General features: G+C 43.7%; 2 protein-coding genes and 1 long non-coding RNA gene across 18 annotated transcripts in view; 2 read left to right on the top strand and 1 right to left on the bottom strand.

The window, feature by feature from the left end:
- B3GALT5 (beta-1,3-galactosyltransferase 5) overlaps window positions 1–8691 on the top strand; it is a 34536-nt gene extending 25845 nt beyond the window's left edge. For 8 of the 14 annotated variants that reach the window (XM_075772283.1, XM_075772227.1, XM_075772262.1 and 5 more), the window contains 2 exons: window positions 6668–6860; window positions 7294–8691. In XM_075772283.1, coding sequence (XP_075628398.1) covers window positions 6768–6860; window positions 7294–8250 — 1050 coding nt within the window. In that variant the 5' untranslated portion in view covers window positions 6668–6767 and the 3' untranslated portion in view covers window positions 8251–8691. The remainder of the gene's footprint in view (window positions 1–6667; window positions 6861–7293) is intronic. The other 6 variants (XM_075772273.1, XM_075772297.1, XM_010307773.2 and 3 more) reach the window with 1 other exon arrangement.
- A 4562-nt stretch (window positions 8692–13253) lies between these two features.
- On the bottom strand, window positions 13254–21256 carry LOC142604626 (uncharacterized). 2 transcript variants are annotated; one of them, XR_012838477.1, is made up of 4 exons: window positions 21077–21256; window positions 20247–20393; window positions 19729–19825; window positions 13254–16068 (listed from the first exon to the last, which is right to left on the bottom strand). It is a non-coding gene; the product is annotated as an uncharacterized LOC142604626 (long non-coding RNA). The 2 variants fall into 2 exon arrangements; XR_012838478.1 differs by having other exon boundaries at window positions 19729–19828.
- An 82-nt stretch (window positions 21257–21338) lies between these two features.
- Window positions 21339–23201, top strand: part of IGSF5 (immunoglobulin superfamily member 5) — a 34946-nt gene continuing 33083 nt past the window's right edge. Inside the window, exon 1 of one of the 2 annotated variants that reach the window (XM_075772343.1) lies at window positions 21339–21545. The gene's annotated coding sequence lies outside the window, so the exon portion shown is untranslated. The remainder of the gene's footprint in view (window positions 21546–23201) is intronic. The other variant, XM_075772355.1, reaches the window with a different exon arrangement.

Consider the following 23201-nt stretch of genomic DNA (forward strand, 5'->3'; position numbering starts at 1 on the left):
TGGCGGGGCTCATTGAGAGGGCTTGAAACTAGGTTCAAAGGGGGAAGAGGATATAACCAGGCTCACTAGAGAGGAGCCTAGGGATGGCATGCCAATGTTGGGGGTGAAATCAATAGGCCAGCTCAAGGGCATCTACGCCAGTGCATGCAGCATGGGCAACAAACAGGAGGATCTGGAAGCCACTGTGCAGCAAGATAGCTATGACTTAGTCACCATCACAGAAACGTGGTGGGATGACTCTCATGACTGGAGTGCTGCAATGGATGGCTATAAGCTCTTCAGAAGGGACAGGCAAGGAAGGAGAGGTGTTGGGGTGGCTCTGTATGTTAGGGAATGTTTTGATTGTATAGAGCTCAATGATGGTGATGATAAGGTCGAGTGCTTATGGGTAAGGATGAAGGGGAAGGCCAACAAGGCAGATATCCTGCTGGAGTCTGTTACAGAGCATCCAACCAGAATGAAGAGGTAGATGAAGAAAGTGACTGGCAGAAGTCTCACAATTGCTAGCCCTTGTTCTCATGGGGGACTTCAACTTAGTGGACGTCTGCTGGAAATACAACACAGCAGAGAGGAAAAAGTCTAGGAGGTTCCTGGAGTGTGTGGAAGCTAACTTCCTGACACAGCTGGTAAGTGAGCCTACCAGTGGAGATGCCTTGCTGGACCTGCTGTTTACAAACAGAGAAGGACTGGTGGGACATGTGGTGATCAGAGGCCCTCTTGGGCTTAGCGACCATAGGAGTTCTTGATTCTTAGCAAAGTAAGGAGGGGGGTCAGCAAAACCACTACCATGGACTTCGAGAGGACAGACTTTGGCTTGCTCAGGACACTGGTTGAGAGAGTCCATTGGGAGACAGTCCTGAAGGGCAAAGGGGTCCAGGAAGGCTGGGCATTCTTCAAGAAGGCAGTCTTAAAGGTGCAGGAGCAGGCTGTCCCCATGTGCCGTAAGATGAACTGGCAGGGAAGATGACTGGCCTGGCTGAACAGGCAGCTTTTGCTGGGACTCAGGAAAAAAAGGAGAGTTTACCACTTCTGGAAGAAGGGGCAGGCAACTCAAAAAGAGTACAGGGTTCTCGTTAGGTCATGCAGAGTGAAAATTAGAAAGGCAAAAACCCAGCTAGAACTCAATCTGACCTCTGTTGTAAGAGATAACAAAAATGTTTTTACAAATACATTAACAACAAAACGAGAGCTAAGGAGAATCTCCATCCATTATTGCATGGGGGGGGGAACATTGCCACCAAGGATGAAGAAAAGGCTGAGGTACTTAATGCCTTCTTTGCCTCAGTCTTTAATAGTCAGACCAGTTGTCTCCAGGGCATTTAGCCCCCTGAGCTGGAAGACAGGGACAGAGAGCAGAGTAAACTCCCTATAATCTAGGAGGAAGCAGTTAATGACCTGCTGTGCCACCCGGACACACACAAGTCTATGGGGCTGGACGGGATCCACCCAAGAGTGCTGAGGGAGCTGGTGGAGGAGCTTGCCAAGCCACTCTCCATCATTTATCAGCAGTCCTGGTTAACAGGGGAGGTCCCAGACAACTGGAGGCTTGCCAATGTGACGCCTATCAGAAGGGCCAGAAGGAGGATCTGGGGAACTACAGGTCTGTCAGCCTGACCTTGGTACTGGTGAAGATTATGGAGCGGTTCATCTTGTGTGCGCTCACCAGGCAGGTGCAGGACAACCAGGGGATCAGGCCCAGCCAGCACAGGTTCATGAAAGCCAGGTCCTGCTTGACCAACCTGATCTCCTTCTATGACCAGGTGACCCGCCTAGTGGACAAGGGAAAGGCTGTGGATATTGTCTGCCTGGACTTTAGTAAAGCCTTTGACACCATTTCCCACAGCATTCTCCTAGAGAAGCTGGCGGCTCATGGCTTAGACAGGTGTACGCTTTGCTGGGTAAAATACTGGCTGGATGGCTGAGCCCAGAGAGTTGTGGTGAACGGAATTAAATGCAGTTGGCAGTTGGTCACAAGCAGTGTTCCCCAGGGCTCAGTGCTGGGGCCAGTTTTGTTTAATATCTTTATCAATGATCTGGATGAGGGGATTGAGTGCGCCCTCAGTCAGTTTGCAGATGACACTAAATTGGGTGGGAGTGTCGATATGCTTGAGGGTAGGAAGGCTCTACAGAGGGATCTGGACAGGCTAGATCGACGGGCCAAGGTCACTTGTGTACAGTTCAACAAGGCCAAGTGCCGGGTCCTGCACTTGGGTCACAACAAGCCCATGCAATGGTACAGACTTGGGGAAGAGTGTCTGGAAAGATGCCTGGTGGAAAAGGACCTGGGGGTGTTGTTTGACAGCTGGCTGAACATGAGCCAGCAGTGTGCCCAGGTGGCCAAGAAGGCCAACAGCATCCTGGCTTGTATGAGACACAGTGTGGCCAGCAGGAGTAGGGAAGTGATCATCCCCCTGTACTCAGCACTGGTGAGGCCGCACCTCAAGTCCTGTGTTCACTTCTGGGCCCCTCACTACAAGAAGGACATTGGACTGTGTCCAGAGAAGGGCAATAAAGCTGGTGAAGGGTCTGGAGAACAAGTCTTATGAGGAGTGGCTGAGGGAACTGGGGGTGTTTAGCCTGGAGAAAAGGAGGCTGAGGGGAGACCTTATTGCTCTCTGCAACTACCTGAAAGGAGGTTGTATCCAGGTGGGTGCTGGTCTCTTCTCCCAAGTAACTAGTGACAGGATGAGAGGAAATGGCCTCAAGTTGCATCAGAGGAGGTTTAGATTGGATATTAGGAAAAAATTCTTCACCAAAAGAGTGGTCAGGCATTGGAACAGGCTGCCCAGAGATGTGGTGGAGTCACCATCCCTGAAGGTGTTCAAAAAACATGTACACGTGGCACTTCGGGACATGGTCTAGTAGGCATGGTGGTGTTGGGTTGATGGTTGGACTTGATGATCTTAGAGGTCTTTTCCAACCTTAATGATTCTATTCTAAGAGCACCATGCTGCAAACTCCTGTAGTCCCCGTCATTTGGGTCCTGAGGCTTTCATGCAAACCTTGTTTGGATCTATGCAGAGCCATGAAACACCATGCCAGGCAGCTTAAACAAACCACACTAAGACATGAAGCAGGTAATTTTTTGGTAATGCCATACATAAAATATTTTGCATTTGGAGGAACAGAAGATGGAAAAAGCTTTGAGATAATTTCAAACTGTAGTTTCTGATGCAGATCAGAGAGAAAACTCAAGTATAACTTAATGCAAAAGGATTTTCTATAAAACTGAAAGATTTGTTTTGATGCAAAAATACTGGATGCTGTTCAAAATGGCCTCTAGAAAAGAGATTGTTTGCTAGTAAGTCTCCAATACTTTCTGGACCACTTCCTGTAGACTTATTTTTCACTTCATATTAACGTCTCCAGGACTGTTCCATGGAGATACGTGGTTGCAGGCTGGAAATCTTGAATCACAGACTGTATTGATTGTCAGGTGCAGGCAAAGGAGGAAAGATAGTGACAGATAATTTAGAAACCACAGGCTTTGTCACACCTAACCTGTGCTCATATCTCTGTTGTAGAGCAACATACTTTACACTGGACAGTGATAGTTTTGCTAAATGCAGTCACAGCCATATTGTCCTGTTTCCCAGATCATAGAATCACAGAATAGTTTGGGTTGGAAAGGACCTCAAAGATCATCTAGTTCCAACCCCCCTGCCATGGGAAGGGAGACCCTCCACTAGACCACGTTGCCCAAAGCCTCATCCAACCTGGTCTTAAACACTTCCAGAGATGGGGCATCCACAACCTCTCTGGGCAACCTGTTCCAGTGCCTCACCACTCTAACAGTAGAGAATTTCTTTCTAATATCTAACCTAAATTGACCCTCCTTCAGCTTAAAACCATTACCCCTTGTCCTGTCACTACATGCCCTTGTAACCAGTCCCTCTCCATCTTTCCTGTAGGCCCCTTTAGGTACTGGAAGGCTGCTCTAAGGTCTCCCCAGAGCCTTCTTTCCTCCGGGCTGAACAACCCCAAGTCTCTCAGCCTGTCCTCACAGGAGAGGTGCTCCAGCCCTCTGATCATCTTTGTGGCCCTCCTCTGGATGAGATATGCCAACTTAAGTTGTCCCAGGAACTGACCTGCCTGTGTTAATATACAGTGCTTTTTAACTTTCAGAATTTTCCCTATTCACCTGAGAACAAGAAGGAAATTGATGTTTTTTAAAAGAAAAATGTCCTCAGCAAGAGGAAGCTGGTCTTGTTCTTTTAAAAAATGCCAACCTTGTCACGTATTGCAAAGCTTGGGTGCTTGGGACACTGAAGCTGTACCTGCGCAAATGCTTCTTTTCCAACAGCCTCCCCCATTGCACCATGGGCTCCAGCTAGCCTTGGGAGTATCTGGGGGAACTCTTCTCTTCTTGAGCTCTGAAGGAGAAAAAATTAAAGACAGGGCCACCAGATGAGACACTTGTGTACACTCCCACGTTTGCTGAGTTTCCCTGGAGAGGGGAGTTTGGGGAGCTGGTGCTATACTGGGAAAAGACTATTGCGAGAGTGAAACAGGGAAGTAATGGGATTGTGACAGAAGACAGGGCACAGTCCTGTATGGACAGGAAGGCTGAGACTTGTACTCTGCACCCAGTCCAGGGGCTTGCATGGGTCTGCAGGGCTGGGGGTCGCGGTGAGGAGCTGCAGCTGGGGTGAGTCCCCAGAGCAGGGTGCACCTCTGGGGTGTTATCTGGATGGCTCCCTCTTACACGTGGCTGGGGACGTGGAGAGAGCTGAGACACCAAGCTGGGAATGCCCAAGGTGTTGGTGCGATCTGGGTCCTTGCAAGCCTCCCCCCCAATCCCCTCCACAAACACCTCTGGGGATAATTGCAAATGTTTCATTTGAGAAAAAAAGAACACCATTCCTACGAGTTCCAGATAAGCCTGAATTTGCTCTTGGTGATTAAACCAATGACAAAAGCAGGGACTTGCTGTGAAATCATACATATACATACATGTGATTTGGAAAATTTATAAAATATGTTTTACAATTTACACAAATTTACAAATGTTTGTATTGCCTGGGTGTGTGCGTGTGTGTGTGTGTGTGTGTGTGTGTATGTGTATTTATATATCTGTATAAGGTATGCTTCTTCATACATGGCCTGAAAAACAAAGACAGTCTGGCTCTGGATAGCCAGTGTGGTAAATACGTAAGTTGGGAGGCTGCTTTCCCAGTCATCCAGAACAGGGACCTTTTTGATTTTATTTTTTTTTAAGATCTGTTACCAGTGATCAAACCCAGAAACAAGAACTAAATATGGTCAAGTCACATGAGTCTGATTCTGTTGAAATCAGGAAAAATGAGTATATTATGTTATGGTTTCTTGCTCTTGAGTATTTCTGAAAAGGTTTTAATGGGTTTAATACAAATTGCTCTCAATTGCTTTCTTTTAGTTCAGTATTGGAAGGGCTTTTTTTTGTACACGTCCTGGAAATCCTGCAACAGAGAAACATCAGACTCTCAAACAGTGTCATGAGAGCCGGGAATAGGAGCAAACTGCTTCTGCAGCTCTGTTGTCAACCTCAGAACACCACCCTTTCCTGAAAACACTGTTTTCAGGAGATTCATGTAATTCCTCCCAGACAACTGAAGAGCACGAAAACAGATGCAGAGCAGATTTTCATATACTCTTTTGTGTATGTGTGTGTGTATATATATATGTATGCATATGTGTATTCTCACACAATTTTACATACGTATTTAATTAAAGCAATTTTTAAGTTAATCACGAGACTACTGTGAGCTATACATACAAGAAAAAACAGATCCGAGGAATACTCTATTTAAAGATAAAGCTAATTTAAATATAAGATGCAGAAGAAATGTGAACTTTTGAAATATTTTCAAAATTCATTAGTGAATCATTGCAAAAATGCATTTCACTGTGGGAAGAATTTCAGTAAACTAGGACTCCAGTTCTACTTGTTTCATGCTTTTGAAAATACTGACTGAAGTTAATGGGACTATTCTTATGTGTAAGATGAGCTACATTTGGTCCCAGGAACACCTGGCTGGACTTTAAAATGTACTTAAACCTGCAATGCAAAACCTTTTCATTGCTTGGAAAGGGGAATTAGAGCAAAAGGAGGGCACTAAGGTGGTTTTGGAGATTCTAAATAGAACATTCCTGGTTGGAAGGCAGAGATCAAATTTCCATGAAATCTACAGCTCTGGGGACTGTAAACTTGGTTTGCTGTATTTTTAGATGGGAAGCCAAATCCAATTCTTTGTTAAGAAGGGAGGAAGTGAAAGGCAATGCACTTCCCTGGGTAAAAATTCTCCCATCCTACTGCTCTAAACCAGTAGCTGGTGGGCCCGTGGGTTAATAGAATGAGTAACAGAAACATTATACTCTTCTCACCAGGTTAATTTATGGAGGTGTGTAATTTTTTTTTGGCACTGTGACCTTTTGGGGTTTGCTTTGATAATATTTCTCTCTCAAAATTTATACTTGATTTGTAACCAGATAGATATGCAATGCATTAATCTGGTACGAGGATGAAAGAATGAAAATTATTGTTATTGTTTGGTTCTCTTTTACCTAGACAGGAGAGGGGGGTATGCACAACCCCCTTCTCACCTCAGCATGCCCTAGTGAGTAACCTAAACTCTGCAAAAGGTGAAACATCCAAGTAATCTAACCCACTGTTGTTTTTTTTCCAAAGCAGCTGACCCAACATCAAATATGTGACTCATGGCCCCTCCAGCAAAAAGATCGGGAGCTCTTTCTGGGTCGGTGCAAGAACCCCACAGGATGCAAAGAAGATGAAGATGGGAGGAACCTGTCTGGGTCTGCCAGTTGGCCAGCACTTGCTGGCTCTGGGACACAGGCACTTTTCAAACAAATGGAGAAACATGGTATTTAAAAAAAACCTATTGCTGTTATTCTCTGTCATCTGGCATGGGCACATATCTGTTGCTTCTTCACTCTCTGGCTTGTGAGAGCCCTGGTGGGTCAAAGCCATGGTTAGTAAGGTGCTGAAAATGGGGAGGAGGTCTGAGGCATCAGCCAGGGTAACCCGGTATCAGTGGACATGCTTGTGTGGATTTCTGAGGATATGTTGGCATGGAGGGCAGATTCAAGTAAGCATGATCATGAATTTGATTGCCAGCAGAACATCTTCTGGGAATGATGTTAAGAAAAATGCGTGTGGGTGAGTCCCCTGAAATAGGTAGCTTTCAATTAGAGACGACCTGGCTTTAAATCCCTATGAAGGGAGTTTAATGTACAGCACTGAAATGAAATTAGATTTTTTTTTTCTAATGTGCTGTTCCTTCTTGTTTCTTTCAGATGGATTTCAGAAAATTCAGACTGTTTGTTTGCCTTGTAGGGCTCAGCTGTATTAGCTTCTTGGTTTTTTACAACAATATGACCGAATTCTGTATATTCTGTGAAAACAGCCAAGATTACATATTCCCCATAGAGACTTTTAGGAGAATCGAAGGAAATTTCTCATATCTCCCAGATATAGACTGCCGTAAGAACCCACCTTTCCTTGTCCTGCTTGTGACATCCTCGTACCATCACATTGACGCCAGGATGGCCATCCGGCAAACCTGGGGGAAGGAAAGAATAGTTGCTGGCAAGCGCCTGGTGACATATTTCCTCCTGGGAAGCACTGTGAACCTCAGCCAGCAGGCTGATATTGCTGCTGAAAGCCAAAAGTACAAAGACATTATTCAAAAGAATTTCACAGATACATATTACAATTTGACTTTGAAGACCATGATGGGAATTGAATGGATTCACAGATTTTGTTACCAGTCCAGCTTTGTGATGAAAACAGACACAGATGTGTTTGTCAATGTTTTTTACCTCACTGAGCTTCTTCTAAGGAAACAGAGGACCACTAGATTCTTCACAGGCTTTTTAAAACTGCATGAGTTCCCCATACGGAAAAGATGGAGTAAGTGGTATGTGAGTAGAGAAGAGTATCCAGGAAAGACCTACCCGCCATTTTGTTCTGGGACCGGATATGTTTTATCCACTGATGTTGCTAGTCAGATCTATAATGTTTCAGAGAGTGTTTCATTCATTAAACTGGAGGATGTATTCATAGGACTGTGCCTTGCCAAATTAAAAATTCAACTGGAGGAGCTTCATTCAGAGCAGACGTTTTTTCCAGAAAGGATTAGGTTCTCTGTTTCTCACTTTAAGAAAATTGTGATGTGCCATGAAGTAGAACCATCTGAGCAGCTGAGCTATTGGAATCACTTAGTGACAGAAAATTACGGAGGAGTGCTCTAGCACCTTCCCTGCTAAATTAACAAACTTAAATGCTCTGCATTTGCAGGGCTGCTCTCCACTCCAGCAAAACTCCCAATTAACTCTAGACCCATCATGTTAAAGGCTTTTTTAATGGTTATTTTAATCTGCATTTCTGCCCAAGAACATGCAAACTTCTTTCTCTTCCATTTACTCCCACCTCTTTGTATCCCTTCTCTACATGAGTTACAATTGCTGGGGGTTTTTTTCCTGAAAGATGCAGGCCTGCAAACCTGCACTTTCCATGAACCAGCTCTCCAAATTTTGCTACTACAGGGCTGGGAACATTTCTGCAGTGCCAAACTAAAAGTCAAAGTACTTTTGTTCAGAGCAAAAAATGTGCACCCTCTTCCTGGTCCCCCTTGATAGATTACTGCATTTGCACCCATCTGTGCAGGCATTTATGTAAAGGTGTTTGTAGCTGTCAGGACATTCCCCTCCTGGCATAGGGCACTGCAGCCCTGCCCTGGCAGCCAGCTCTGTGTGGGCAGAACTGCATACTGGCACAGATCCCTCCTTCAGTCCACACAATTTTTTGCAGAGATGGGAGAATTTCCCCGTGCAGCACTCCTGGGACAACCTTAGGTATCACTGGCCACCTGGTGAATGCGTAAGGCTACTGCATTTGTTTCCCTATACGTGCCTCCTGCCAAAAATGATATGTGGTAGAGCCGGATCTGTGCTCAGTGGAGAGTGTCCTGGTCTTTCTATTAAAATAGACCCCGGAGACATCTTTTACATTTGTGTCTCAGTTTGATTGCTTGAAAGCTACTGTAAAGTGGTTTGCCAAGGTTGAACTAGAGTCGCTTACAGTGAGTTAAACAGTATATCTGATTTAGATATTTTTCCCTATAAGGAACCAACTGTGTAAGGCAGAGAAGACCGGAGGATTTTTCTCTTTTAAACAAGACCTAGTGGGAAAATGTGCCCAGATAATCATTCTGACTGGGAGACTCATTTCTGGTTTCATTACTAAGAAAAGACTCATGAAATCACTAGGATGTTTGTAGGTTTCAGAGATAAGGAATTGAGTCTTTACAGGAGATGCTGTGAAAAATACATTTGGGCTATCGGGAGGGAAGAGGGAAGTTCATAAAATCGTGTCTTATGCAGTATTCCTATTTGATTTACTTTCACACAAAGAAAAGATCAGTTTTACCAGCAAAGAAGTATCAAATGCCTATCCTATGTGTGAAATGTTTTTCTCAGAGAGCAGTAAAAGCGGGGCTGCTCCCTAGGGGAAGATGAGCCGGGAGCCAAGGGGATCTGACTGCCAGCAGGGCTCAGCCCCACACACCCACGCAAGGGAGCAGGACAGACCCGCAGAGGGTGGCCAGGTCCAACCAAGAGTGTCCCAATCATAAGGAAGTATCGTGGTGATGAGGTAGGTCCAAGGTCAAGCCAGTAATGGCCAGGCCCTGGTGATGACAGCTGGGGGTCAGGCCCAGCGTGGGGAACCAGGGCCAGACGCTGCCCCAGGATGGGGTGAGAACGTATGCTGAATGTGGTAAAAAAGCATGGAGGAAAGACAGGGAAAGATATTTTATTACTTTGGGGTTATTTATTGTTTCTTTTCTTTTTATTGAAGTTTGTGAGGACTGTCCAAGTGTCTCTTTTTACTTCCCTGTGTCTGAAGAGCAGAATAAATATTTTCAGCAGGACTATGCCTCATCCTGAAAAGTGTTTAATAGCAGTAATAATATATTGTTTCTTTTCTTCTGATGTAGAGTAACCTGAGCTCATGCACTTATTTTTGACAACTCATGATGAAAGAAATAATATTTATTTCTTTGGTAGAAGAATAATCTTTATTTTAAGTTTCCCATTCAGAAAATAGCTGTGTATAAGGTGTTTGCAGGGACATGGCTATCCAGGTGAGCAGGTGGGTGATAAAGGAAGTGTTTGCCTTTCCCTAGTACCCTGTGCCAGGGGGTGGGCAGTCCAACTCCGGGTTGAACAGCATCTTTCTGCCTCCCATCCCAAATTTGCAGATGTATCTGCCCTCGGACACAAAGCCCTGCTGTGGCACACCTACTTTTGCTGCTGCCTTCAGTGTGATGGGTCAGACTGATAAAGGCTAGCAACGGCATTTTAATCACTATTCTTTCCATGTAACCTGCAGAAATGTCTTTTTGCCATTCATTGTTATTGCATCCAAGGTGCAAGCTGACTATTGCTTTAATTTATGAAGAAATGTTGAACATAAAGGAGTGCTTCCTGGCCTCTCCTAGCTCCCTCTCTTCTGGGGCAGAAGGTCTGTGAGCTGGGACAGCATAGTGCAGCCTAATGTTCATCCCGGCCTCTTCTCATTCTCAGAGAAATAATCCCACAGTCCCTTGTGGGTCTCAGTTCCACCTCTGTGCCTGGTGCCAACCTCATCCCAGCTGGCAGGACCAGCCCAACCATGTAGTCCCAGGGAGCCTGTATCTCTGCAGAACAGCTATTCGTTTACATATGAATGGGTTGACTTGTTCAGCTCCACCAGATGTTGAGATCCAAGAAGGATGGTGGCACCTGGCTCCTGGCATGGTGTAGCTGCTGGTCTTCTGTCAAGGCTGAGTTTATGGCCAAAGGGTAAAGACTCTCATCAGGACAGAGTATTTTGGGTTGCTTCCCTGAATGATGGCTGCTTGTGAGTGGCATTAGAATATGTCTTACCTGAGCAGTTTATGGCTTGTATCATAAAAAAAAGTTACCCTTGAGGGCCAGGTTCTGCTAGACTTCTTGACTGTGTCTTTTATTTTAGTTCAGGAGTGCTCTTAATTACTTGAATATAGATACTAGCTGGGAAGGTGGTGCTATTCTCTGTTAATCACATTTGCAGATGCTACCCCTATATTTTTGGGGCTAAATTCATAGCTACCATGCCATTGGGAAAAAGGTCCTCAGGCATGTTTTAAGAAGCCATCCCATTCTGGATACTATTTCCAGGGAGTCTATTTGTAATTTCAAGTGACTTGTGCAAGATGCTTATCTCTTTATTACTTCATTTGAAATATTTTGTCCCCATTGAATATATGTTGTTAAGCATCTAATGGCCTGCCTTGACTTATCACTGCTAAATCTCTGATAAGGAGCAAATGAGAACAAGTTGATATGTTATGGATTCAAATAGCCTGTTCCTTTCCTTTTTGCAAATTAGCTTTCCAAGTGAATGCTTTAGGTTGCTGCACATTATTTTCCTCAACGTATGATTTTCTTTGTGCTCACATAAATTAGAAATTGATTTCATACTTCTCCCCATTCAGTAGGCTGCTTTGAATAAGAATATAGTAAATGAATAATTAATTACTTAAAAGGTTATCCTGCTGGAAAAGGTAACTTAAGAAAAGTAGCTGATTGCATGTAAGGCAAATTCATTTATTTAAACAAAGCCACTGTGCTAGTTAGTTTATATGTATCAGCTAAATAAAATCAGCTTTTGCAGCTTAGGCCTCAGATCATGACTTTTAACACAATCGGCATTAGTGGCCTTTTGCCAAATTATGTGTATTTTCCTATGAAAGACCATCACAGAAAAATCCAAAATATAACTAGAATTGTAAACACAATACTGCAGTGTACATATACTTATTTTTAAAATTTTATATAGGCTAATAAAAGATTTTAGGTAATTTTGGGGCAGTTTATCTGTAAAAGTAGTGCACTAGCCTAACATTTTTACGTCTTCTGGTTCAGATGATCATTAAACCAGTTTTTTATTAATAGCTTTGGAAAGTTACTCTGAGAAGTTACTCCAGTGCTTCTCATCTGGTAGGAAGGAGTGTAAAAATCAGCAGAGCTGACAGTGTCCTAGAGTTGGTTAGAGTTGTGCATTTCAGCATACTCTATTTCTTCCAACACCAGATCACTATTTTAGTACAGAAAAATGAATACATTTTTCACAATTCTAACTCATTAACTGACATATTTGTAGTTTAGGTTAGGATTTTCAAAAATGTCCATGATGGATTTGGTCACACATCTCATCTGATTCAGTATTACTGTGGAAGTATAACCCTTCTAGGCACTTTTGAGAATATAGAGTAGATTTTTGTAATGAAACATTTGCCTTATGTAAAAGCTGAACAGAACACAAGGGCTAACTGTCTGTAATAGATCTGATGATAGGAAAGCTGCTCTTTTGGATTTGTGAGGGTTACGATATAATGTTAATATAAAATGCGTGACAATGTTTGCATTATTTGCATAGAACATGAGAATGTTGAGCTAACTATTCAATGTATGATATTTTAGTAAAGCATTTTGTTACCACAATTTTGTGTGTTCGCTTATGTTTTTGGTTGTGAATGTATTAACATTTTGAGATGTAGTCAAATTACGAGGCTTGCTCTTTTTCCAGTTAAAATGAATTTTCTTGCCTTCTCTAAAATGCTTTAATATGTACATCCTAAAATGACTGTTTGGTTCCTCATCTAAGGCAAATACATAATTCCCATAAAAGAGAGAGATCAAAAATGGGAGTGCTTTCCCAAGTATTAAGCATGCAATCCTGCCACATTAGCCACTCTTGCCATTAATGGTCTACACGTGGTACATGCTTAAGCCAAAGGCACATTAAAACAAAATCTTATGGACGGGCTGTGATCTGAAATCAGAATTTTTTTTTCAAAATGACGAGAGTGTCAAGTGCAAGATTATTAAAACATAGCAAAGGAAAGGATAAAAGACAATTTTAATGCCAATTGATACCTTTTGGAAGATCAAGATCCAGAAATCGACAGGCTGAGAGTGTTGGGATTGTTCAGCCTGGAGGAAAGAAGGCTCCGGGGAGATCTAATTGTGGCTTTCCAGTACCTGAAGGGGCCTACAGGAAAGATGGTGAGGGACTGTTTATCAGGGAGTGTAGTGACAGGACAAGGGGTAATGGTTTTAAGCTGAAGGAGGGTCAATTTAGATTAGATGTTAGAAAGAAATTCTTCACCATGAGGGTGGTGAGGCACTGGAACAGGTTGCCCAGAGAAGTTGTGGAGGCCCCATCCCTGGAAGTGTTCAAGGCCAGGCTGGATGGGGCTTTGGGCAACCTGGTCTGGTGGAGGGTGTCCCTGCCCACAGCAGGGGGGGTTGGAACTAGATGATCTTTGAGGTCCCTTCCAACCCAAACTATTCTATGATTCTGTGAAATAACACAACCCTAAAACGTGAAACAGTTTTGCCATAGCCAGCACTGTTTGATTGTGGCTGGCTGGCCTGCTCCTTGGGACCTGGAAGCACAGCGCTGTTCCCCATCACTTGAAAGGGAAATGTCAAATAACCAAAGATGGTCAGAGTGTTTGCAAAGCACAAGCAGTCATGAACTAAAAACCATAACTAGAAAAGGTCTCCCTTACTGTCTTTATCTTTTATCTTTTTTGCTCATTTACCTTTCTGTTGTATTTTGCTTGTTTGTTTGCAGTTGAACTTAATTCATTAGTTCATTCCACCTATATATTTCCAAAAGTATCTACAAATATTATCACACTGGATAGAGGAAAGCATCTGAGTCATAGGACTTAGATACTTCGATATATGCAGTACATAGGAGATCCAGCCTGAAAAAACAGACTTGAATCTGCACATGTTCTGGCTGAGCAAACAGAGATTTTTTTTTCAAAGCCTAGTAATAGAGTGGTTTAAGGCTATCATTCTAAAAAGTTCACTCAAGTACATTTTCACTGAAAAATGTAATTGGACAATTTCAGTGGTTGAGAAATAACCGTGCTGTTGCCTTGTGTTTCACAAATTCAAAAATGCATTATTTTTGTGGGGAAAAAAAAAAATATCCGAGTCCCTTTTTAGAATGTCTCCAACTGTACACAATATTCTTTGCGTTCAGCTACTGACCTAACCTGACCTCAATTAATTTATGACTTGGGGTGCAGGGATAGAGATCTGTGTAATCAGCTTCCTATTCTTCCGTCACTAAAAGCACTTAGAAATCACAGCCGTCCTTACACTTACAAATCATCAACATACAACTGTAGGCGCAGAATGTCATAAATTAGTTATGTGGTGTGATTTACACCTCCAGCTTGTAGATCTTCCAGGCAGCTCTATTCCCTTCATGTTTAATTTAATTGTTATTGCTGGAACAGCAGTTGTAAGTAAATGTTTGACTCCAGTACAAAAAGGGACCTGCAGCTTTTACATGTGCTTCTCCTAGTAAAGGTTCAACGAGGGAATTAAAAAGAAGAGTGAGCTGAGCCATGAGGCAGGAGTAGGAGTGAGCTGAAGTGTGTGTGAGTAATGTAGCTTGCTCCTGCCGGGGGTGAGGAGGCGGCAGAATAGCAGCGCTTGGTGCTGGCAGGAAGAGTTCAGTGCTGAGGGCAAGGGTGTGTCACACATCTCCGTGCTTCCCATTTTGGGGATCCCATCCCCTTGTGCTGAGGCCAAACCCTGCATGCCTTGGAGGTGTAACTCCAGTGGCAGGAGGTTTGCTGACAGAGGCCACTGTAACTGAGCAGTACTGCTTTCTCCAACTTTGCTGAAGAAGTGCTGGCTGCATGGGCTAGGGGAGAAGTGGGGACTGGAGACTTTACTCTATAAACATATCAGCCTTTAATATGTTCTTGAGAATTTTCAGTACTCATCAGTTCCCTCAACTTTCAGGGAATCTTATTTTGTAAATAAGTGTTGCAGAGGAAATGGCTGAATATCAAAATGAAGTTTACTGCTCCTCTATAAGAGAAAGCCAAAATACAGCAGTGATCATGAGCACTTCCATTACTCTGCCATATAAAAAGAAATTGAATATCTGGAATTATTTCTGCCAGGGACTTGTGTTCTCTTACTGCAAAAGGGCAGCTTTCAGTTACAGACTCAGTATCACAGGTACAGTGCATAGGAGACATTAATTTCTAAGAAAAAACCCTGCCATCTCTACTTGGTGATCTTAACTGAATGCCCAAAGGGAGCAGTAAGATGTCAGTCATACAGATGTATAGCATGAAAATGCAAAAAAGACATAGCTCTTTCAATATAATGCCTACTTTTATGGTGATAGTCTGCTCTCTCATCATTGCAGTGTCACTGCAGGTCACTTAGGGAATATTCATTAATATTCTATTTTCAGAGGTGTAAGTATTAACATTTCTCATAACTGGCAACCTTGCAAAATCATCAGGAAAGAAAGAAAAGGGGTGTAATTTCATACTCCCATGGTAGTTTTCCTGGCACTATCAGGGAAGTCCTGCGGGATTTGGAGCCCTGGGCATAGTGCTAGTGTGTGCAGATCACTGACAGGGCTTGTGCACTGTTCCTCTGACATGTCCAGAGCTGGCCTTACCATGCATTGGCTGATAGGTGTCGAGCACACCTGTTCTAAGGAGCTCTGGATAGATTTGCACTTTGCCTGAACTCCTTGAAGAATCTGGCTGTGCATATAAAGCTCAGGAGGGAGTCTAAAATCATGACCCTAAGCGATAATGAAAAATGTAATAGTGATTATAATGAGTGTAGAGAATGATGTTTACATTTTCTTGGCATGCTATCGTACATTGAAAAGTTCCTGAGAATAAACTGAATGATAACCAGAGCAATTAAGCTAACTGTTTGGACCAGAGACAAAACATTTCTAAAGCTAAAGAAAATGTTGCCAGGGGAACTGATGTATTAGAGAGCACTAAACATTTCCTTCTTAGATTTATACTCCTCCTAACAGCACCAAAGTTGCTTCTTCTTTCATTCTGTGACAAACTTACTTACTTATTATTGCCTGGAGTCCATGATGAATGTCTTCATCTACGTTTCCTGAACTGTGACATTTTCATTTTACCAGCTACGACTCATCGCCGATTTCAGCACTGGAGAGAAGGAATGCACCTGCCAAAGGGGAGACATGGAATGCTGTTCAGAAGTGCTGGCAGGAAAGTACTGGAGAACTACACTCCAGTTGTGCAGATTTGTTAACGTCAAATAGAAACTGCAAGGATATTCATGCAAATAAAGTGTTTAATCTTGTGGCCTCCTGTGTGTGAAAGTCTGGAAGAAGATTACATCCAAATCTTTCCTCCTTAAGGGCCCACAGCAATTCTTCACAGAGATATTTTGGCTTTATAATAACCAGCAAGAGAACATTGCAGAGAAAACTCTGAACAACAAAAAAAATCAGATGAACTATATTCGTGTTACAAAGATTTTGAAGATTTACCCAGGCCTAAATTCACGGTAGCGGCACTTCATGAATCTTTAGGTCAAGACAGAGTAGACCTGCCTTCCTAGGAAGGAGATAAAACACGATTCCTCAGATCAACATGAAACATCTTCTGTTGGTGGGGTTTGTCTCAGCTGACTTTTGCAGCCCAAAACAACATGTCCAGTCTAACCCAACCTTACAGACTACTCTGTAGTCAAAACAATGAGGCAGACCTAACCAAAGTGTGACATATCTTGCCTGCCGTAGACCCTCGTATCAGGATAGGTGATGCATCATCTAGCAGTGCTTTTATCTCATTAACGACTACAGAAAAAATCCTTGATAAATAGTTTAGGCTAGATGCCTGTGTCTTAGCTGACTAGCAGTAGCTGAGGAGCAGGTCCTGCATGCTGTGTATCATTGCTGGTATTCATAAGGATTGCAGCTCGTCTTTGTATCACGTCACCTATTCAATGAGGATGTCACAGGATACCATAAGTATCTTTCAGATAATTAATATATCTGTCCAGTAATCCTTTTTTGCTCAGCAAACCATTTCTTACAAACTGAGGTTCCATTTAAAATATAGAGACAAACATTACACTATAGTTTGTGCAACAGAGGGACATTTTGGGTATCCTGATTTTTCACATAAATATATATGTAGTAGACACCAATGACCCCAGCTTGCACTGTCTTCACTGTGCTTGATGTTGAAAGCAGAAATGGGTGTCCAGAGTTCTCATACCCCACAAAGTGGAAACAAGGTGGGGGAAAATGCATCTCAATAGCCACATAGGTAATAGAAAGAGGAAATGGCATGGCCCTGTTATTTCTATAGATTTTCCTGTAGTGCATTTTGGTCCTGATAAAGGAGAAATGTGACTCAAAGCTTAAAACTGTGATGAGTCTTCAATGTATTAACAGATTAATGAAAAGGTTTTAAAAACTAAAGATTGTGAGAGAAGGAGAGGGATCTGTGTATCTCAGTTGTCTTCTATAGCTGACACTAATAAAATCTCTTTTGAATGAGAAATGTGCTTTTCAGAGTACCAAATATTTTGGCAAACAGTAGAGGAAAGGTGTGAGAGCATAGGAAGAGGGAAAAAAAGGGAGGCAGAGTTGGAAAAGTTATAGCTTAGCACCTCTTTGGCCTGATCAGCTACTAGAGAGAAGTATCTTGTAGGCGTCAAGATAGACAGCTAATTCAGTCACTAGGTCAGCTTGGCTCCTACTTTAGCCTTCTCTAGATGTTTCTATTCTCCTGTTCTTTACTAGAGAAAAGAACTTTTTTTTTTTTTTAATAGGAACCCATTTCTCAAAGTCTTTGTAATGTTGAAACCCCTTTTCAAACCAGTTTCCATGGGGAAATGAAGAATTTTATTCCTGTTTCTAGCAGTAACCTCAAATCAGGTTTAATGTATTTGTAAGTGCCTCTTCTCTGCTATTTTAATGCTCACATCCTCTGATCATATTTTCTTTGACTCAGCTAAATAAGCTAATATACAGCATGGAAGTGTAGGGACTGGCAATTTCCCCTATTGTGTTCTCACTCATTAGAAGTAATTTACAAATGAAGGTGTCTAAATGCTCTTCATTTTCCATCATGACCGTTTCTCTTGTGAGAAAAAAAAAAAAAATTACACTTTTTGCCACAATGACAATGACAAAAGGCTTCACTAAGTGACTCTGATTTCACTTGGAGCTTCTTGTGTGGGTTTGCACAGCAAACTGTATAGACATGTGTTTCAGGCTAACACACCCCAAAACAAAAAATGTTGAGGGTTGCTCCAGCGGTTTACAGTCTACACACTATACAGAAGAAATTATATGGTGCACAAAAAAAAGTTTGGAAGGTTGGGGGAAAAAAAAACCTAGGCAAAAAATTTTCCTACTCACCGGCAGAAGAAAAAGGAAGAATTGGAAAGAAATGTCTAGAGAAACTGGAGTGGGAGGTAGGAATCTGCCTGGTATGCAGGCTGATGATTCACAAAATGATTTTCCATTTGCATCAGACTGGTAAACTTAGGACCTGATCTTTCGAACACCCATGAGCATGGATAGTCTTGTATGTGCATGATGTTCTCAGCGGTTGGGGATTTGGACATTTTACCATGCTGTTTAATGTCTTATCCCACGCACATCCTAATCAGCGCCAATGGTTGTATTCATCACGATATCACAGTTCATTAGGAAAGTCAAAGTACAGAACGAACTAACAAGGGCAGTGAGAAATAATTAATAAAACATTAATACATGTGTTGGTTGCCTCAGCAGCCCCAGGGAAAACAAAGGACATTTGAATCCAGTCACTGTGCACCAGATTCACCCAGGGGGATTTCAGCTGCTGAAGCAAAGCCAGCCAGTGTGTGGGTGGAGGTGACAGGTGCTCTCCTGATGACTCCCACTGGGGTCAGATCCAGAGCAGGACGTAAGTACGGTGGATGGTCTAGGCCACAACGCACTGAGTTCCTGCTGTGGGCTTCAAACAGTCCTTTCTGCTTTGGGGGGATGGGAATGAAATGGGCCAGCAGAGCAGTGTATGCATCTTTATATGTGTATGTGTTTAAGGATATAGCTAATCTCCAGACCATGACAGACCTCAGTGTGGTGAAGAGATAGCTGATCAGCCTGTGATTAGCTAGTGTTTTAACGACAGCTGTAGCACAGGTGCAGCAACATGGCATGCAAAGGGACCTTGATAAGCTTGAGGACTGGACCAACAGAAACATCATGAAGTCCAGCATGAAGAAGCACAAAGTTCTGCACATCAGGTGCAACAACCTTGAGGTATAAGCTGCTGTGGTACCGCCTAAGTGACGGCGGATAGAAATCATGATGAAGAGACCTGGGTGAAATGAACACTAGGGTGAACAATGCCAACAATGCCCTCGCACCGCAAATATGGCAAACCATGTACTAGGTCACATTCAGAGAAGTGTTGACAGCAAATTCAGAGAAACTATTATCCTCCTCTACTAAACACATCTAGAAATCTGTGTGTGGTTTTGTGCCCCTTAGTTCAAGCAGGATGTAGAGGGTCCAGTGGCAGGACATTAAACAGATAAGGGTCTAGAGCACAGCACTGGTGAGAAGATGCTAAGGGAGCAAGGCTTTAGCTGGGCAGGGAAGAGGTTAAGGGGTGATCTAATAGCAGCTTCAATCTTCCTGAAGAGCAATTACAAAGATGACAGAGCCAATCTCTTCTCGGTAGTGCCAAATGATAGTTTTGTAAGAGTTTTAAAAGCAGCTATTATCCTTTGCAAAGAATTTTTACAAAGAGTTATCTTTATTAATTCAAGCTGAAAATCCAGTCAATCCATTTTAACCTTCTGCATTTTTCTTACCTGGGAACCAGAGATGGAATCTACTTATTAGATGTTCTCCCTTTTCTTCCTCTAGCTTTGTTTGGATGGAAATCAAACTACTGTTATGAAAGTAGGGCTGCTGGTTGAACAAGAGTGTGAGATTTTAGACTTAAAAAAATGAGATGTTTGGAAAAGCAAGGAAGAAAAAAGAATAAGTTATAACTGGTCAAAAATCTTCCTGGAGGTTTCATAGCTTTTTTTTTTTTTTTTTTTAACAAGTTGGGGTGATATTTTCTAATAAAGCAAAGTTTTTGAAATTTAATTTTGGAAATTGATCAAAATTCCCCAAACAGAATGTTTCATTTCCCTTTACTGAACTGAACCTTTTGATTATGAGTCGGTGTGGCATTAATTTCTACTTGCTAGAACTGTTGCCGTGCTTAGTAGGAAATATAGTTCAGGAAAGTCATATGTCCCTTCTTTATGATTTAAGCTTCTCAGCATATGGACTCATCATAAAAATCTCCTGATGGGTCACATCAGTTCAACTCACTGACCAATGATGGTGTAATGTGGAGGATGCAGTTCAGCTCTCAGAGGAAGATGAAGGCTGCAGCCATTGAAAGAGTATCTCTCATGAGGCAGCATGGCAGCTTTGGTGAACACACATGATTGTTGAAGTGGCAGCAAAAGGTGTGATTTAACTGAGCAAACAAACACAAAATATTTCAGAATTAAATGAAATGTTTTAATGAACATTTTCCTGACATAACATAAAATATTGCTCAAAATAAAAACTGCAAGAAGGAAAGGAATATGAAAATAATAAAAAAACCCCAAACCTGGGGACTGTATTTTCCATTAAAAGATGGAAAACCAATTCAGTTTTCTCACCAGTTGCTTATAAAGTTGCACTTCACAGTAAGGGCCCTTTTTGACAGGGCGCTGGAGGGCACCAGTGGGCCTGACCCTCCTTTTTCAGCCCCCCTGGGTCTCCCCCACCCTGCCCATGGCCCAGGGCCCCACGTCAGCCCCTCAGGGCTGTCAGCCCCTGCCCCAGTGATGCTGCAGCCTGCCCCATCCCTGCTTCTGGCCCTGTTCCCTGCGTGGGCCACTTGGCGCCATGTTGTGGCCTTGTATCCTGCTCTCTCCCCAGTCCCAGCTCCTGACTGGACCCCCTGGATGTTCCCTGGCCCTGGCTCACGCCCTCGCCTGTCAGGGGCTGCCGATGGATGCCAACAGCCCCGGCTGTGGGTGACAGCACCTGCTGGTGAGGGCACAGCCAGTGCGGAGCCCACAGGTGGGTGCTTCTGCTCTCTGCCATGTTGCCTGCAGCGCTGCAATGGCAGGACGAGCTCCAGCCTTGGCGCAGCGCACCGATACTCACCTGTGCAGTTATAAACCGGGGAAAATAAATCCTGCACCTCCCACTGTGCCCCGTCTTGCATTCTGGCAAGGTCGCATGGCCGTTTTCTGCCGAGACATCAGACGGTGGCACCCATCCAGCTTTTCGGGTTGGGACGGTGCAAAGTTTGCTCTCGCGTGTGTGTCATCAGCTGTGCCGTACTTCTTCCTGCAGGACTGGTTAAATATTAACACAGTGATAGGCGTATTTGGGCGGGGAAGGGGAGAGGCAATCCTTACCTCACCATATCATGGGACAATGTCAGGGCGGGCGGCCCTGCTGCCCGAGGGAGGTTTCCGGGGGGTGCGGAGGCGAGGACTCACCCGGGGTTCTTTGCTTTGAATGCCGCTGGCCTCTTCCTCTGTCCCTCAGGCGGAGTGTGTGAGTGGGGCCCATCATCAAAAGGAAAGCGGTTGGAGACACCCTCTCAGCGCCCAGGGAAGTGATCCAGGTAACCCCTCCGGAGTCATAATTCACTTTCTGGCAGAAGGAGCTGGCTGCTGAAAGACAGTTTAACCCTCTCTCCTGCTCCTGTCACAGTGGGGAAGTCAGCCCTGGGCTGGCAGCAGTGGGGTAAGCAGGGTTGTTTTGTGACCCTCATATCCTGTGGTGCTTCCCCACCTTCAGGGTGGGTGTCCCCCACATCATGGGGTGCCCAAAGCATCCAAGCCCCACTCTGTGCTGGCCCAGATCTGGCTGCAGCTCCTTTAGGGTGATATTATCAATATTATTCACTTGCCTCTGGTGCAGAAGCGGGAGGGAGCAGGCTCCGAGCAGGGCCACAAGTTTGGGAGCAGCGCATGGCAGCGCTGGTGATCCGAGTCACCCACCCACCTGTGAAGAAGGTGAAAAGCAGCTCAGGCCAAACCCCAGATATTTAATTCATCATCGGCCAAAATATCCTGTTTCATCTGGGGATTGGGTAATATTTCCTGGCCTTTTGAATCTCCATTTTGAAACAAAGTAAACCAAAATGTTATAGATTCCTTCCTTTCCCTTCTTGCTTTACTTCACCCTAAGCTGTTTACTGATTTTGGCCTGAATGTGAGCATAAGTTTCTAGCAAGTTAATTCTTCTCCATAAAACTTCCCTCAGCTCAGCTTGCGTTGGTGCAGCTGGATTTGTAAGTGCAGGTTTGAAGGCTGCTGCCCTGACAGCGGGGTCCTCCCCAGGCCTGTCGATCCTGCCTGGGATCACAGCATCCTGGGAAAGGAAGCTTCACGGCCCTGACTTTTGCATTTGTTTCCTGGTGCTTTACTTGGGTTGTTTCACTTCATATGACAGATAATGCTAACTCTTAAATACTACTGACTGATTTGTGTACGTACTGAGAGCTGTCACAGTGACAGAGCAAGGAGAAATCCCTCCAAGCCGTGCATGGTGACCCTCCCACCCCAGCTGGGGGACTCCTTCACACATGAAATGTGGAAGTGAGAAAAAAACCAAAACTTTCAAAATGCACTGGGCAAACCCAAACCAGCCTACAGACTAGCCCCCCTCCCAACACACAGGTGAAGAAATTGGCTCGCAGGTTCAGCTTAAAATGTTGATTTGTTGACAGGGCTGTCTCTTAAGTTCGCAAGGTAAACTGAAAGCTTGCAAGATGGGAAAATGCGGAGCAAGCTGCCAGCTAGTCAGGTCACAACTGCTGCAGTAAATTCAGCATGACCCTCTGCTTAAAGCACTGACCAGTGAACAGAACTCCAGTATAGCTTGCTGTTGCAGCTGACCATGTTTGGAAAGACAGTAAAAATGTTTTGGTTTTGTTTGCAGTGGTGCAGTGGGCAGGGAAGGTCTGGGCGTGAGGCATTCCTCCCGCACGGGCACCCTGTGAGAGGCACTGCCACCCACCGCTGTGCCATCCCACCACCACTGCTTTCACAGAAGCCCTGCTGGGAATTAATGCAGGGTTTTTGCAAAAAACTGCAAAACGAACTGCTTGCTTAAGGGCAACAAAACTTCTGTGGTGTGGTTTTGGTTTTAGCAAAAGGGCAGTTAAAAAAGTATGCTTATTATAGGAAACTAAGGGTGTCTTTGTGGTGATACTAATATTTATGCATTGCACAGAACTGCCACAAAGAACAGCCCTGAAATCAAAACCACTTTC

This window comes from Balearica regulorum, chromosome 1, assembly GCF_011004875.1.
Source record: "Balearica regulorum gibbericeps isolate bBalReg1 chromosome 1, bBalReg1.pri, whole genome shotgun sequence".
Lineage (NCBI taxonomy): Eukaryota > Metazoa > Chordata > Aves > Gruiformes > Gruidae > Balearica > Balearica regulorum.